At 42.7% G+C, this 18,127-nt stretch overlaps 1 protein-coding gene across 11 annotated transcripts in view; it reads left to right on the top strand.

The window, feature by feature from the left end:
* Positions 1-18,127, top strand: part of KALRN (kalirin RhoGEF kinase) — a 701,923-nt gene that overhangs the window by 376,302 nt on the left and 307,494 nt on the right. For 9 of the 11 annotated variants that reach the window (XM_036018207.1, XM_036018206.1, XM_028504792.2 and 6 more), the window contains exons 11-13: positions 3,356-3,547; positions 14,382-14,590; positions 17,902-18,076. In XM_036018207.1, coding sequence (XP_035874100.1) covers positions 3,356-3,547; positions 14,382-14,590; positions 17,902-18,076 — 576 coding nt within the window. The remainder of the gene's footprint in view (positions 1-3,355; positions 3,548-14,381; positions 14,591-17,901; positions 18,077-18,127) is intronic. The other 2 variants (XM_036018211.1, XM_036018212.1) reach the window with 1 other exon arrangement.

Consider the following 18,127-nt stretch of genomic DNA (forward strand, 5'->3'; position numbering starts at 1 on the left):
GAGCCCAGGTTTTAGTGCAGACCCCATCACCCTCCCACCTGTCTTTCTTGTGCCTTTCTTTCTATAAAAGCCATTATTTAGCTTTTCTCTTCTTATATAATGTGACATATTGCCATTCTCCAATTTTAGTCATATTGACTCAACTTATTCAAACATGCCATGCCCATTCCTATCTCTGAGTCTTGTTTGTTCAGCATTTAGAAAGTGCCTATTGTGTACAATGCCTGGCTTGGAGAACCACAGATGAATGAGACATGGAACCTCTCTTTCAAGAGCAGACAAGCCAGTAGGTAGATGCTCCTGGAAGTACATTGTTACTGTGAGCATGAAAGTGGCTATGGTATGGGATAAACTGAGTCCTGTGGGCAAGAAGAGAGAGAGTCCTGTTTATGAGAAGCCCTCCTCCTCTGCTAAGTCCTGCCCATGCTCAGGCTTCTGCCTTCACTCTGTATATAGGCAGGGTAGTGTCTCTGTATACTATATGCTTCTTCTACTCAAAATCGTTTAGTGGCTTCCCATGACTTTGGAGTAAAACACCTGAGCATGGCATTCAAGGCCCTTCTTCATCTGATACAATAGTGTAATGGTTTGGAGCTTGGGCCCTGAAGCTAGACAACAAGATTTAATCTTTGTTCTGCCACTTACAAGATGTGTGACCTTGGTCAGAAATTCTTGGTGCCTTAGTTTCTTCGTCTGTAAAATTGGGCTGGTGTCTTTATCAACTTCATAGTGTTATTGCAAAGATTAAATCAGTTAATATGCATATAAATCTTTAGAATGGCCCTTGGAATTTAAAAAATGTTTAATAGTTATTAGCTATTATTATTCTCAATTTTTAGTCATTTTCTTCTTAGCACCCATTTGTGTTGAGAAACTTAAATCCCTAATTATCTATTATTGTGTTGCATGCCCTGTTGATGCATTTTCATATTATTTCTCTCAAGAGTGATTTTATTGCCCCTGAGGCATCATACATTGTGTGTGTGTGTGTGTGTGTGTGTGTGTGTGTGTGTAAATATAATCTGTACTCCTGAGATATGTACAGTGTTGGGTGTGTGCTAGGGTGACCAGCCATCCCATTTGCCCAGGACCAACAGGCTTTCCAGGATGCTAAAACCAGAAAAGTCCTGGGCAAACTGGGACAAAGTTGTCCACCTTATAAACAGTGGCCACTTCAGTTTCGCTTTCTATTTATCTTTTGATCCCAAACTCGACTTAAAAGCAAGCTTCCTTTGGCTTTGCTACAAATTTTTATTTGTTGGCCAGAAAATACAAAATTACAACCTCTGTCTTTTTGGGGGGTTTCCTGAGATTCCCTTAAGTTTAAAGTGGAAGATCTGAGGAATTCCTGGAGGCAGGGGTAGGGGGGAACAACTCTTCCATCAGCTCTGGGCATATTTCCTAGAAATTGTGGCAGCCTTCCTTAACGTGGCCCACAGCCCCGGAGGTCTTCTGCGGCTTGTCATTTCCTGTCTCTCCAGGAATCCTGGTAACTCTGAGTATAGCCTTCATTTGCTTTCAGGATCCACTTACCCTTATTTAACTCACTGACAAAGCCCCTTTCTTCACACAAGGATTGTCTGTTTTCCCATGATCCAAAGGGTTTTTTTTCTTCCTTTTTAGTCCTGGTCCTACCTACTCCCATCTCACCTGCCTTGGGACAGTGCTTGCTTTGGGCAGTTGCTTTTCAGGCAGCATGTCTTAAGGATCCCCTGAGGCCACTCTTGGTATTCCTTAGAGCCATGACAAGTGTTTCAGCAGCCTCTGAAAGTTTCCACCCCAGTATATTAGTTTGCTAGGGCTGCATTAACAAAGTCCCACAAACTGGGTAGCTTACACAACCAAAGTTTATTGTCTTGCAGTTCTGGAAGCTATAAGTCCAAGATTAAGGTGTCAGAAAGGTTGGTTCTTTCTGAGGGATACAAGGGAGAATCTGTTCCATGTCTCTGGCTTCACTTGTGGTAGTTTTTTGGCAGTCTTTGCCATTCCTCCTTGTAGTCGCATCCCCAGATCTCTGCTTTCAGCTCCACTTGGCATTCTGCCTCCTCGGGTATGTCCTGACCCTTCACATGGTGTTCTTTTTGTAAGGACACCAGTTGTACTGAATTAGAGGCCCATCCCGCAAATTGATCTTAACTAATTACATCTGCAATGATCCTGTTTCCAAACAAGGTCACGTTCTGAGGTACTGAGGGTTAGAGCTTTAACATGTGAGTTTGGAGGACACGCAGTTCAACCCTCAACACCCAGGAGTCTTTGGGTGAGACCAAAAAACTCCGTAGAATCTGGAGGCCTCTTTTCCATGAGCAAAGTAAAGCACCACACAGTCAGTCATTGCTCATAAATCCATTTCAGTTCTTCATTCACTTCATGCTTGATACGGACTGTTTGTGCTGCCAGATTCACATTGTCACCAGTAACCACTTGTTCACCGCTCTCTAGGGCATTTTGTGACTGTAGGAATGATTAAGAAATATGTGCAACTGATTCATTAGCTCTAAATTGGTGAATATTAGATCTTTTTTAAAAGCGAAGCCTGCTAAGAAAAAGTTGTATCCATGGCTTACATGTAATAACTATTACATCCTGATGAAAAAGAACTATAAGTTGGTTGACTTTTAAAATGCTCTGGAGAATACCACAGACAGTACAGACAGGGTTTGGAGGAGTGTGTGTGTGAATGTACATGTGCATGCAGTAGCTTATAATAAACAAAAATCACCAGACTTCTCCCCAGCCTTGCTGCAGGGATTAAGCCTTCCCTTGGGCACGCAGGGAATAGCCTGCATATCCTCACTCTGGCTGTGGCTACCTCCTTCTTTCAGCTCCCTGAGTTGCTGACCCCTTCCCCTCCTAAGAGATAGCTCTGTTTCAAAAGATAAACACTAGTAGTTACAAGGAACTTGAGCAAAAAAGTCAAGCAAGCCTCCCAGTTATTGTTTCCCAGACGATCTTTGTGGATGAGGTATTTCCAACTCTGGCAGTTACAGCCTGAGATGTGAGGGCAATGATGGATCTTCATAAGGGTCGGGGTGGGTCAAGGAGCTGATGAGGATTGGGGACTCTCACATGTCTCCTCCCTTCTTTCCAGGGCACCCCACCTCTGAGAAATCCCAGGGACTGAGGAGGCGCTCAGCTAGTGTCCTCTATGTGCCAAGCTGCCAGGCAGGCTGCTAGCTTGCTGGGAGGCAGCAGGCAGCTCAGCACTCAGCTCCTCTGTGCCAGATCAGGGAGCTGTCGGCTCAGCACCCACGCCTTGCGCTCCAGCTCTGGGCAGCCCCTGGTGGGCTGGAGAAAGGCGACAAGCTTGGTTCGTGACTGCAAGTTGACTTTCTTTCACTGTTGTTGCCGGCAGAATACGTACACCAATGCCGACAAGCTCCTAGAAGCAGCAGAACAGCTGGCGCAGACTGGGGAATGTGACCCGGAGGAGATCTACAAGGCAGCTCGACACCTGGAGGTGCGCATCCAAGACTTCGTGCGCAGGGTGGAGCAGCGGAAGCTTCTCCTGGACATGTCTGTTTCCTTCCACACACACACCAAAGAGGTAAGAGCAGCTAGTGGAGAAGGGGCATTGGTTGGGTCGAGTTGTTCTGGCAAGGGTTAGGTCAGTTTCCTAGTATAATGACCCTCAAGGTATGCCCAGGGTCCTGGATGGTCTAGGGTTACTAGCCACTTAAGGTTGATGATATTAACAATTTGCTCCTGATAGCCTGTATTTAAGTCTCAAACAATTCGGGGCAAAATTTCCTCCTCATCTCTGGTGAGGAGGGCACCACAGAGGCAGGTGGTTTCTGGAGTGTCTGAGAGCATTCAGTCCTCAGCTGGAGAAATTTAGGAATCCCTGGTGTAGAAATAGTCACTAGAAGAGGAAATGAGGATCAGAGACTCCCATTCCACCACATACCCTATTGCTCTTGGTTGCTGTTTCTTGTCAGAGATCTGGGTCCTGCACAACTTGGGTCTTCTTTGTTGCCAACAAGAAACATACAGAGTTTGCAAGTATGTTATTGTATTTTAAAAAGAAGACAAGATTAAATCTTCATCATGAGCTCTGCTACAGAGTGATATTAAAGTGAGTTTGTCCTCACCTTGCCTTATTGCGGAGTGACAGCGTGTGAAGGAAGGGATGTGGGCACTGAGTTGCCCTCCAGAGAGGAGGAAGTTAGCTGGGCTTAAATCTGACTGAGTTAGCCAAGAAGTGGAGACAGGAGAGGAGAGGATGGATTATGTTATGTTGCTGGCAGGGCAGGGGTGCCCACAGAGAGGAAGGTTGCAAACCTGCTATTGCTTTTCATTTTTCATTCACACGGGCATTCTGAAATTGAATAAGTAGCCAGTGAGGAGGCACATTTAGCATCTTCTCTAACAACACCCTTGGCAGATAAACTCATTAGGTACATGCATGCTTGTGTTCCTGCAGGAATTCATTTTAATGGAGTATTAATTAAAGTTTGATTGCTGCGCAGGAAAAAAATTAACCCTACTTAATTAAGTTGATTTTTGAAATTGGAAATGCATTAAGAAGTCTGGATATTACTACTTCACCGGCTTTCTGACATTTTGTGGGAATGAATGCAAATCATTGCACTGCCTATCAGAAAAAAAAAAAACATGAAAAGATAATGTTTTCTAAACTGAGATTCCCCAGGCAGATGAAGGGGCTGGCGAGCTCCCCGAAGCTGGCTGTGCTTCCTCTCCCTGTGACCTACAGCCACTCTCTGATGAGTGTCTATGAAGCAAGGGGATTAGTTTTAATCCAGGTTTTCCTGCCTGGTTGTCTGCTTGCTTGTGGCTCACCCTGTTCTTAATAATGGTCTCAGCAACCAAAGGCATGTGTATTCTCCTTTAATTATGAGCCTGCTGATGGTAGAATGGAGCATGAATGAACAGTAGTCATATTCCTTGGGCTGCCAGAGTACTGGCTGTCCAGGGAGGAGGTGGACTAGGTCAGTCTCCATGGAAGTGCCACTGCTGAAAGGGTGACCATGGCTTCCAGGAGCCCTTTCTAGCTACATGTCCCACCTTCTGTACATGGATCTAGGAGGCTCAGCCTCTAGTTCAGATTCTGCTGCTCTGGAGCTCTGTGATCTTGTGCAAATCACGGTGTCTCAGGCCCTGGGTAGCCACATCCATAAAATCATGCAGTTGGACTCGGTGACCCCAAAACTCTTGTGGTTCTAATGTGAATTCAAAATTTCTTCCTTGGGTGGGGCTGGGTGAAGGTGGGGAGAGGAAGAAAAAGCAGAAATGACTGTACAGCATAAACAGTAAAAATTTTTTAAAGACTTTTTTCTTTTTTCTTTATTTGATATTTACAATTACAGTATTAATAATAGTAGTAATTAAGCCTGAAATATTATGGGTGATCTACCTAGCCTAAGATTTGGTGCATTGTAAGTACTCAGTATATATTAGTATTTTTTTTAATTGAGTACCTAATGCTTGCCAGATACATATTATTACATGCAATCCTCATGGCAATCTTATGATAGAGTTTATTAAACACATTTTCAAGTGGGGAAACTAAGGCTCAGAAAAGAACTTGTGTAAGGTTACAGAGCTCCTCAGTAGTACAGAGATTTTACCTGTCTTTCTAAATACTGTGCCCTTGTTCTGAACTGCTACCCCACACCCTACAGTCATCTTTTTTCCTTTCGTATCTCCTCTGCTCTCCTTCCTTCATCTTACTCTCCTTTTTCCTCCTTACATTTTCAAACCCTGAAGCAGGGGCTTGATGGGGAGGGTAGACTGTAGCTGAGAAGGTAAAGTGTTGCCGGGGTTGTGGTGTGGGAGCTAGGAATAGTCATTGACCGTTGTTTCCTAATGTATCTCTCAAACCTTGTTAAGGTTGGTCCTCTTTGAACCTGTGACTTGTTTTCATACGGAAGCTCAGCTCATAAAATCACATTTCATATGGAGTAGTACTAAAGGGAGCAGCATAATACTAAGGAAGGTGAAGAAGGAGAATAGGAACTAAAGTATATTTAACACCTGTGTTATTATCTATCTAATCAATAGCCATAAGAATTATCATTTTATTCCAATTTTGCAGATCAGAGAAATTAATAATCTGCCTGGGGTCTTGTAGCTAGGATGTGGTAAATGTAGGAATTGACCCTAAATCTTTCTGATTCCAAGGCCCACACTTTTTCTCCTTTGCTACACAGACTTTTACATAAAGGCCAGGAAACAGAGACTGGGAGGAGCTTTCTCCACGGGAGAAAACAGGAGGCTGTCAGGAAGTAACACAGTCTCTATCAGGATCCCAAAGTAGGAGAGAAGTTAGGGGCAGTCCTGCCAGGGTGCAAAGAGGTGTGTGATTGTGAGGATCCTTCTCTTCAAGAGGTCTGTAACTCACAGGTCAGCAGATTCTGACTTTTTTTTTCAGGATGGAAAGAAAAGCAAATTTTGAGTGGCTGTTAGGGAAGAGCTGTTTATAAGAGCCAAACAGGACTTTATATCTGTATGCTCCCTCCCGATTACCTTCCCACCCCAAAACTAGATGTCTGAGGCCACTGTTAGGCAGAGTAGAGAGTAAGACTTCTGTGTGTGTATATGTACATTTGCATTCTCTTACTAATGCACTCAGGTTTCCCACGCATTAAGTACAGCAAGGTCTTGGATGTCAGGGAGATCTGAGTTCCAGATCGAGACCTTCCCTGGGCATGTTATGTGCACTTGGGAAAATTACTTAATCTGTTACTTTGTGATAATTGTCATAATGATTATTTCAAAATTAAGTAGTACAATACTAACACCACTTTTTTGCCTGGTAGAAAACTTCCTCCCAAATTTATCCTTAGAGCATCTCTGAAGTAGGCTTAATAAGGAACTTAAGGACTCAACTCAGGCATCATTTTTCCTTGAAGTTCTTCCCTGGTGCTCCTAACTTCCTACCATGTACATACCTCCTTTGATGGTGCAGGGATCGCGCTCAGCTCTTTCTTCTTCATTAAATTTGAAGTGCTCATATGTGTAGTACGCCTATGTGTTTAGATGTATAGATACAGATTCTACTGTACATTTCTGTCACTATGTCTGATGCACAGAGATGCTGAATAAATATTGAACAGGTTTCTTGACAATGTGAAGCTGCCATTTCACTATAAAAGAAAAGAAAAAATGGGGGGATAAAGAAGAAAAGCCCACTCAATGAGATGTTTTATCTACTCTAGTTCTTTGACTTGACCTCTGTGGACAATGTATATAAAAGGGAGTGGGGTGGGGAACCTGAGTTACCTATGGGAGGTGTTTTCCAGGACCTGCCGTAGTAAGCAGAAATAGATTGTTAGGTAGGCAGACGTGAGCATCCTTGGGCAGTCTCATGCAGAAGGAACCCCTGTGGTGTGATCTTTCCATATTCTACTTGGTACCTCTCAAGAAGCACCACCTTTCAAACCCTAGTAAGTGTGAGTCCTACTTGATCCCGGGCCTAATGACTTTGGGCTCCTTCCTCTTGACTGCATGCAGGTGTGTCCAGCCTTTTGGTATCTCTGGGCCACACTGGAAAAAATGTTGCCTTGGTCCACACATTAAATACATTATGACATGTAATCACAAAAATATCTCATAATGATTTAAGTAAACTTATAATTTTGTGTTGGGCCATATTCACAGCCATCCATGGGCCACAGGTTGGATGCCCCTGCATCTATAGGCAAACTTCTGGCTTCTTATTCAAGATAAGGTCAGTAGCCTAATCTACAAGTCTGTTAGGGTATTTTAAGTTGCTATGGTTGGTTTTTCCTCTTACAATAAATGGAGTGAATGGATGGTCTTCTGCTCAGTTTCGTTAGTGGCCATGGGTGCTGTTGGGGTTGCTGGTAAATATTCTTGTAGACTCTTCCTGCCTAGATATGGTTAACTCCTTCCTTCTTTCCTCCTTTCTTTTCTTCCTTCCTACCTACCTACAGTTATTTGCTGAGTTTTTGCATGAGCACCAATGTTAACAGAATGTCATTGTAGGATGTAACTTAGAAGGAATTAAAGCCCCCTTTATAGGAGATTTCTGAGCAGGAACTGAATACCCATCTTCATAAATGATTTAACCTAGACTTCCTATCGCTCCCCAGGCTGAAGTTCATATTTTACTTTTTCCCACTTCCTACATCAAAAGATTTACTCTAATTAGCATCAAAGAGAAGACAGAAGAAAGATACAAAAAAGATATCCTCCAGGCTCGTTTATTCTGCAGATTGAAGAGTCTGCTTAATCCTGTTGGCCCTGCTCTGTGAATTCTTGGTGACCAGAGGAGTGTGGATGGAGGGTTAAAACCGTCTAACCATTTCATTGCAGTGTTGTTCATAGTCTTAAGTAATTAGAAACCATCTTAATTTGCCATATTGGGTGATTCATTAGGCAAAGTCTATATAGTGAAATATTATACAGTCGTTATAAATTACCTTGTCAAGATCATAATACATATAAAAAACTATTTCCAGCATGACGACAATTTTGATCACATATATAGATTAAAGACTAGAAAGAAATGTACAAAGAAGTCAAGAATGTTACAGGTGATTTTTCTTTGCATCTTTTTGTTTTGTACATTTATTTATTATTATTGTTGTTCAAATACAGTTGTCTTCATTTTCAACCCCCACAACCCCCGTCCCACCCATCCCCGCCTCCCACCTTTGATCCTAGCTCCCTTTGGCTTTGTCCATTTGTCCTTTATACATGTTTCTCGATGGCCTTTCTCCTGTTGTCCCCTATTCTTCAGTGATATTTTCAATTGAAAATTGGAAACAGTCCCAGTAAGTATTATTTTACAAAAATAAAACTTTGTCTACACTTAGAAAAGCAATGTGATTTTTTTTTAAAAAAAGGTGACAAACATGTGCTTGGGATCTTCTTGTGTGTCCAGAGCCTCAGCTGTTAGTACATATTGTGCTGAACTTTCGTATATCTTCTTTTGTCCGGGGACAAGAAGGCAGCTGGCTGTCGGCTGGTCTGGAGGGGTAGAGAGGACAAAGGAGAAGCATTTACCCAAGTTCCCCCCTTTTTTTCATTTAATGAAGAGACGTTTGTAGCAAGTATCATCTGCTCTTCAGAGATTTTCTAGTCAGAATTCTCTTTCCTCCTTACTGTGTGTCCATGGAAATGCTATAATTGCTGGGCTTTCAAAATATCAATTTTTAGATATTTTTGTAGTAATAATGTGAAAGTCAAGTTAGCAAAGGAATGTGGCCAAGATAATCAACATTAGCTCTTTACTAAATGGCTTAATTAAATGCCCATTTCTGTTTGTTCAAAACCTTGATAAATCATTCTTCCAGTTATTTCCTGCCCAAATAGGCTCACACACGTCCATGCACACTCACACTACACATACTGGACACTCACACATGCACATGCTCCCCTAACCACCCAGTCTAGAACCAAAACTAGATCAGTCTTCAAACGGGATTGATGGCCTCAGACAGCTTCATTTACTGTTCCAGTTGTCAGACTGTCATGGTGTATATTTAAGAAATAAAAGCTTGTAGTTGATGCCAAAGAAAAACAATGTCTTCAAACCGAGGGAAGGGTGGTTTGCCCTATGGTGTCGGTGCTCCTTTTGACACCTGTAGGAGCCAATCTAGTGTCCAGCACAGTGGCAGCCTGAGCTGCACAAATGCAACAGGCAATCACCAGAAGCCTTATGATTTCCCTACCCCTCCTCGTTTCTCCTTCCTTGTCCCCTGCTTCCTGCCTTTCCAGTTGCCCTTTTCCCAGGCTGTCTCAGTATGCAAGCACAATGGGGTCCATGGGCTAGCACTATTAGAGCTAATATGTAAGGCATTGAAATGCTCCCTTAATTCTACCCCTGCCAAGTTTCTGGAAATTCTCAAATTAGGCCCATTCTTTTGGACATAGGTATTTCTGGCCACGACCATGTGTTCTCTGAGAGAAATAACACATAAAGCCATCTGAGTGCATATATCGGCATGAACCAAGCAGACATTGCCAAGCAGAGCACAGAACCCTGCACAAATGGGTCACAGTGCAGGTGCATTTGGTCAAGAAGAGGGGCTCTGGAAGTGGCTGAAACATGAGATTGTTTCTGGGGAGCAGATGGGCTAATGAAGAAAGTGCAGTGCTAACATGTTAGACCAGCAATTTTCAACCAGTGCGCCACAAGAAGTTTTAGAACAGGCAATACCTGACCATTTAGTCAGGGGTACTGACCTCTTTTTTCTTAGACTGTCAAATAAAAAATGACAACAGCCAATAGCACAATAGGCATCCAGTGTGAATGAATCAAAATTATACCTATTTTTTGTCATATTGGAAAATGTATTTTTTGGTGTGTTACAGAATTTTAGTAATTGGTTTGTGTGCCATGAGAAGAAAATGGTTGAAAATCACTCTGTTAGATTCTAGATAACCAGAGTAAAGGGGAACCAAAATGGAGAACAGGAGGAAAAGGCATGTGGTTGCTGCTCTCAGGCCCCCTCGCTCCATAATTTTACCTCATTCTGGCAGTTATTGGCTTGTGGTGGCTTCAACGGAGAGGTCACTCGGACTGGGTCTCATTGGCTGCCTGATAATTAGTAAATTATTAATGAAGTGGCTCTCTAATTTGGATTCTTTTCAGAGCAATGCAGGAATGTTCTTCAGGGATAAGTCAGGTGGACACCTGTACAGAAGGAGACCTACATGACATTCAGATAGTAGAACAATCACAGCCTAAGAAATGGAATGTTGACCTTTAATCATAGTTTAGTGGCAATGATGTTTATTCCTGTCCACTTTAGGCCTTAGATGCTGCAATTTGTTTGCTGCCACCAGGGGGTGACTGTGTGCATGTGGTTTTGCAGAATTTCAAGTAGCTTTCTACTCAAGCTTTCCAGATTGTAATAGTATCTTAACTTGGTATTGCACTTATTCTCAGACTGGTGCTCCACTGTCTGAACTTCAGATGTCTTGGTGTCAAAGCTGTGACTGTGGTTTTCAGTTTAGAGAGGCACTTCTATTACGGCCTCCTTCTTTATATCAGTTTTGAAGAGAAACCATAGCATGTTAGAGCTACAAGAGATTTCAGAGACAAGCGAGAGGAACCAAGCACATACACACACACACTCACTTCACTTTAAATGTGAAGTCATTGAAGTAAAGTAGTTTTCCCCTGGTCTTAGAACTAGCCAGACAAGGGCAGAATCAAAAATTATCCTCAGCAAATATCAGTTCTATTTGAGAACTCCTTTCCCTCTGGGCTTTCTGATTGTTTTGTTTACAAAAGGGAAAATAAAGAAAGATGTCACTGACCTTTTTGTCTCTAGTGCATCAATCTCCTTCCCTATTTCTGAGTCGACTTCTGATCATAACCGGCAATTTGGATGTTTTGTTCTCTTGCAGATTGACCTTCCTTTCCTTACCAGTCCGCTGACCGCTGGGCTGAGCTGCATCTAGTCTTACACTTGGTTGTCTACCTCTTAGCTAGTTTTCCTCAGCAGTAGGTTTTAACTCTACCTCAGACGAGGGTTTCTTTATAATATAATACAATATAGGAACTCTGAGAATTCAGTTTCAATTCATTTATCAAAGAATATTTGTAGGGAGGACACATATTTCTGATATTGACTTCAGAGGACAGTGTGTATTCTCAGATGTCCCTAGTCCTTTTGTTGATAACTGTGCCACCTCATTTTTTTTTTGGCAGTTTTTGTCTGTGGCTTTCCCTACAATGTAATTGCATGACCCCCTGGACGAGGGAGTATCATGAGTCATGGTGGATTTTCCCAGAAAGGAATGATGCTTTCTTCCCTAGACCTACACCAGAGGTGTTCAAATTTTCATTAAGGGTTGGGGAGGACATCCAAGTGGTGAAGCCATTAATATAGCTTAAGGGTGGTACTGAGAACAAAATTATCTTAAACAACATAAAATCCTCAAGATACCTAGCAGCCTCTTTTCTATCTCATTCCTGTATCAGTGAGCGCCAGACTTGTCCTAGTCAGTCTTCTGTCTCATTGCCTGTGTTCCACTGAGACATCAAGTTTATTTTTCTCCTCTTAAAGTACCGGCTCCATATGCACAATTTGCATCTCTCATCACATCTCTCTTGCTCCTTCCTTCCTTTGAAATACCTGAACTTTCCAGCCTCTAGGCTTTCCTTAGACATCCTGGGACAAAGCAGCAAAAACAGAAAAGAAGGGCCCAGCTCAACCCAGCATATTGAAGGACCAAATCCATGGCTGACCTTTTACCAAATTCAGATTTCCCCTCTGCCTGCTGGTGGGAACTAGAGATGGCTTGCATCAAAAACATCTTTTAAATACAATGATATCTAGCATTTACTATATGCCAGGCACTGTTTCTAAGTGATAAATAGATATAGATCTCATTTATGTGTGTGTATACAAACAGACATATGACACATACTTGTATATATCAACTTAGTAATCTTTACAGCTTTTTGAGGTTAAGCACTATTATTATCCCCATTATACTGATAAGGAAAACTGAGGTACAGCGGTTACATAGCTAATATATAATAGAACTGGAGTTTGAAACTTTTAACCACTATGTTATATTGCTTCTGTATACAATATTTTTTTCAGAGAACTCACTACCTCTTAACCCAAGGACTTTAGCACAATGGAAAAATGGTTTTGCTTTCTAGTTAAAATGACAGCCAGAAAGTATAAAGTAGCATTAAACTCTAGTGACCAATATACTGAACTTCCTGATTTTAAATAAGTACATTCACACTTGTAGGACTGTATATCCCAGCTTGTGTGGTCTGAAAAACTTTTGTTTATTTTCTAAAGAAAATAAACTGAATTACAACCAAATTGCAATCTGCTAAATGATGGGAATACTGAATAATAATTTGGTTATAGGTGTCATCGCAATACTACAGGCTTATTAACAAGGCTGTATGTTTGTTTAAAGCATTAACAATAAGCAAATCACTCAATCTTCATGATCTCTGAAGTAAGCAGGGTGGTTCTTATTCATCCCCTTTGGTAGGTTAGGAAACTGAGGCCCAGAGAGATTCTCACCTGTCTGAGAAGGACACTCATTCTCTGCCTCCAGGGCTTCTTCGTCCTGTTACCTCAGCCTCTCCTGCCACACCTAGGGCCTCTGCGGACTGAAGTACAAGTAACAACTTGTCCAAAATCTAGAGACTAGTTTTTCTCTCTTTATTATTTCTTTTCTCACCCCTTATTACAAAGGTTATACCATGATTTACCATACCAAACCAAACAGATGAAATAATATTCTCAAGGTGGATATTTACTCATGTTTTTAACTTACAGAATTTTAGAATCAGAAGGTAACTAGCAATTTAATTTCATGCTTTCCCCAATCTAGTTTATACGTGAAGCCATGGTGATGACAGGGTATAGTGATTTTACTCAAAGGCACCACAAGTTATGGGAAGAATAGGAGCCCAAATCCCTATCTTCTGACTCCATCTATTAGTTTTTCCTCTCTACGGGGTGTTTACCTGGTAAAGCCCTGAACTTACCTTGCTTGTTAGCCAGGTGAAGATTCCTTGTTTCTATGCAAACATAGGACTCATCTTTCTTCCATCACTTATGAAAGTGCTCAGTAAGAGTAGTTAGAAGCGGAGTAGTGTGGCAGGCCACTGAGGACCTCGTTTTATCAATATCATGAGGAAGAGCTATCAGTAAAGGAGTTTTCAGTAATTCAACTAAACTCTTCATCATTTTTGCTGCTCATTCTGTTCAAAACACTACACTGAGCTATTTCCAAGTTGTCTGACTAGTAATGTCATCCTGACTGTGTTCATCATTTCAAATATCATGGGGGAAATGTACCCATACAGAAGTTAAGATAAACTGCATACTTAGCATTCAGATTTCTAACCAACCTAGCAATCCTACAAAGAACAAAATAATTTGACATAGCATATATTTCCTTAATTAATCTTCATTTGATTCTTATTGAACATCACATTCTTTTTTTACTTACTTGCACAATGATGCTAAGTTGCTAGGAATTTGACATCTGGAGGAATCTGTCTGGAGGAAGTGTGCAGAGCCCTCCCTTTCCTTCTTTCTGAAGGATGAAATAAATATTTATTCAGCTCAGCCTCCTGTTCTTCCCACTCTCTCGACGATGAGTGATCTCCCTGCTCTAAGATTACAAGTTTCCCTGAAACACAAGAAAGCTAAGCCAAGGGTGCTTCCCATCCTTAGGGAATGCAACACTGGTGGAGTAAGCTTAGCAAAGGTGGATAATGAATAAAAATATAGAAACACAAACTGACCCATAAGCTGCTGCTGAGAAGGCCAGTCTAACATTGCACTGAGTGGTTGAAGGTAGGTTGCATGAACCCCACCCAGACTTCCTTGCCCTTGCCTCTGCCCCAGCCCTGGTCTCTCCTGTCTGCCCTGAGTAGAGTCTCTGTTCTCTCCCCACAGTTGTGGACATGGATGGAAGACCTTCAGAAGGAGATGCTGGAAGATGTCTGTGCAGACTCAGTGGATGCGGTCCAGGAACTGATCAAGCAGTTCCAGCAGCAGCAGACTGCTACTCTGGATGCCACCCTCAATGTCATCAAGGAAGGCGAAGACCTTATCCAGCAGCTCAGGTCAGCGCCTCCCTCCCTGGGGGAGCCCAGCGAGGCCAGGTCAGCATGGGCAGTGCTTTCCAGTGTGAAATGCCTCGGACTGGACGCGAGATAAGTCATGTCCTGGTCTTGGCTCAGCCACAGCCAGCTTTGTGGTCTTGTGTGGTCTTCAGTTCCTCCATCTGTCAGTTATAAAAATGCCTGTACCATATTCAACTTGGGTTTAAAATGCAAAAGTAAACAGAAAAGTTCTAATGTTCCAAAGCATTATTTGCCATTCATGATGTTATTCAGCAATCAATAAATAACATAATTACAACAAAAATTGACAATGAACAGAAAAATAAATAATATCTTCATGAAGAAGTATAGCATATTTAGTCATATGGAGAAAGGCCATTATGGAATATAGTATTCTTTGACATCTGATCTCAGGCTGAACTCTGAACTCCATTGCCTCAGTTGGCAAAACGTGATTGAAATGGTTAGCTTTGGCCCACGAGAATGCAGAGTGTGTGATGTCCCCCTCTGTTCTTCATTACCCACTACGACTTTTCCACTATTCCTTGCTGCCTAGAAAATGAAAATCCTTCTGCACCAGCATAAACAAACATAACTAATGAGGGAATTCCTGTCTAAAACCTTACATTCATCTAGAATCATCCACATCATTGCCTCCTTTCTGTTGGTATTAATATCCAGTCTCCTGTTCCTGTCAAGAGCACTGACTCCTCAGATTAAGTCTCACAAGGCCCTGAGCAAGCCCTCGGCAGCCAGCCCCGTGCCCAGGTGCTGTCTAAATAGGATCTGATGGTGCTAATGATGCCTGCCCACAGGGACTTGTTCCTATCCCAAAATCACTCAGCGTTGGGACTCCTGGCAGCTCTGGACAGAAATAATCTCATCAACAAGTCCCAAGCAAACCCTGGAGCCTGAGGGAATTACTTCAGTTGAGAGGGCTTCCCCCCCATATCAGTTTTAATTAAATAAACAATGAGAACTTACCTTTCAATGAATGGCCCAGGCATGTTTTTCTGCTGGAAACTAATTATTTCTATTCTAAATATGTACATGAGATATTCTGAATCTTCCCGTTGCATACGAACAAGACAGCCTCTTTCCCGTGGTCCCCGGATTCATCTTCATGAATATATAACATATGACAATTTTGTCTGCCTACCTAGGAAACTCCACTGTTATTTTTTTTTCTCAATAAAATTCCAAATAGTGAGAGTCACTTAACCTCTCTGGGTCTCAGCTGCTTCACCTGTGTAATCAGGAGCTCACTCTAGGAGGTCTATCAGCTCTGGAGTTTTGTGATGGCTTTATGTTTTCTCTCCAAATACTTTTCACAAGCTTCTGGGGCTGGGTCTATGGAGATGCCACTTGCCCTTAGCAACTGCCAGCCTTGCACAATGCTTAAAGGCAGAAGGCTGCTCAGAGGTGGTGAAGGCAGTGATGTGGCTGATGCCAGTTGCACAAGCTTAAGTTGCATGAGCTTCAGAGAGAACCATAGGTCTATGACCAAGACCCGCTGGTGACCATTGTCTCCCTCCTAGCCTGACTCTAGCCTGTGCTCTCCTCCCTGACATCAAGACCAGGCAAAGAGAAAAAGAAGTAAATGTGCCCAGGGGGCCTTGGCAGGATGCCTTCCGCACACTGGGGCACACATCTCCTCTAGGTCTGGCTTCCCGTCGCCTCTGTGACTCCTAGTGAGTGTGACACTGGCGTGGGTGCTGTGAAACATGGTCTGAAATTATTCTCTTCCTTCTGGAAGGTGTGTGATGGAGAAAGACTGAGAGAAGCAATCAGAAAAACAATCATATCCTCCCCAAAGCAAAGTCCTCAACAAATGCATCATGCATAGCATTGACTACATCTCTTCTATGCTTCACAATTGGGGGTCCTTGCCATGGTGGGGTTTCATGCCAAATAGGCCAGGGTTAGGAGGTAGACTTGGGAGCTCTCTGAATGATAGAGGGAGATGCTCTTGACAAACTGGTCTCATGTTCCCTTCAGAAACAGCCTGAGCTCAGATACCATTGCTTCTGAGATGAACACAGGCTAGCTAAGAGGACTGGTTCTCAGAAAGCTTGCTGATGCGAGGATTCAAAACTAATGATCTCCCTCTTGTCCTCTGACATCTTAAATCGTATAAGAAATCAAGATGTCACAAGAGAGTGAGTGTGCCCATTTAGTTCAAGTTTTAGGACTCTAGCTTACTCGGGACTCTGTAGAATGTTAACTTCTTAACCTCCAGTTTTCCTATGATAATGATCTCTTTGGAGGTCTCACCACCACCTCATTTCTGAGCAGGTCAGTATGTTTATTTCTTGGTTCCCTCTACAACCTGTCACCTTCCCCCTGGTACTTTGGTGTAGACTCTCGCTCTCAGAAAGCACACCCCTGCCCCCATCTTCCTGGCTGGATTTATCCTTTTCTTCTAATGTGGACAAACACATTCAGAACTCATTCTCTTTGAAACCTTGTTGCTGCCCTAGACTCTTGTGCCCTACCCTCTACTCTCCGCAATTGGGCCTGTGCCCCAATCAGCACTTGAGTTTTTTCTTGTGTTTTTTTCAAAATTAATAAGCGTTCATGTGCCACGTTCCTGGTCACAGAGCATGTCCACACACACTGTCTTACTTACTAGCAAACTGTGAAGTGAGCAGGGCAGGGATTATTAAGTCTACTTTATAGGAGGCAACTGGGGCTCAGGGAGGTCATTTCCCAGGGCCATCAACCCATGTGCAGCAGAGTGGGGACTTACTCCAGGCTTATAGCCTCTGAGTCCCCTGCTTTTCTAACTACAACTTGAAGCCTATGTAATCCCATTAGCCTATAACTTTGGCATAGCTTTATAAAGCGGATGAATAATTTTAGTACCATGATCTTAGTTTATTTTAACAACAATCCTGCAAAGTGAAACTAGGAAGAATTTTTTATTATATGTCCTTAATTTGTCTGCTCTTATGCATTGTGTTTAATGTGTCTACTCTTATGCATGTGTGTGTGTGTATTGAAACTCTACATATCTGCATGGGACCATCCCAAAGCAACATTCTGTGCTTCGTAGAGCCCTTTCCTCTACACTATCTCATTTGATCCTTTTCACAATTCTGTCTAAGGAATAGGCGAGCAGCTAGTCTTGCAGCTGCTGTACTGTGAACCCCAAAGAGGATACATGTCTATCTCTGGTTCACCCACTGAGCAGCTAGTGCCTGGCTCGCAGCAGGACTTTGATAGATGTCTGTCAGTTGAGTGATTCAACTGATTCACATCCACCTTGTTCAGAAGAGGAAGGCCCCCTGCTCCTGTATCGCTTTTAACATGGCAAGGCCCCTCCCTTCTTTTCTCCCACTCTGCCACAGGGACTCAGCTGTGTCCAACAACAAGACACCCCACAGTAGCTCCATCAGCCACATCGAGTCGGTCCTGCAGCAGCTGGACGATGCCCAGGTGCAGATGGAAGAGCTCTTCCACGAGCGGAAGATCAAGCTGGACATCTTCCTGCAGCTGCGCATCTTTGAGCAGTACACCATTGAGGTAGAGATGGCGGAAGGGAGTGCTGGGGCGGGGACATTTGTGGAGAGTGCT

The sequence above is a fragment of the Phyllostomus discolor genome, chromosome 2, assembly GCF_004126475.2.
Source record: "Phyllostomus discolor isolate MPI-MPIP mPhyDis1 chromosome 2, mPhyDis1.pri.v3, whole genome shotgun sequence".
Taxonomy (NCBI): Eukaryota; Metazoa; Chordata; class Mammalia; order Chiroptera; family Phyllostomidae; genus Phyllostomus; species Phyllostomus discolor.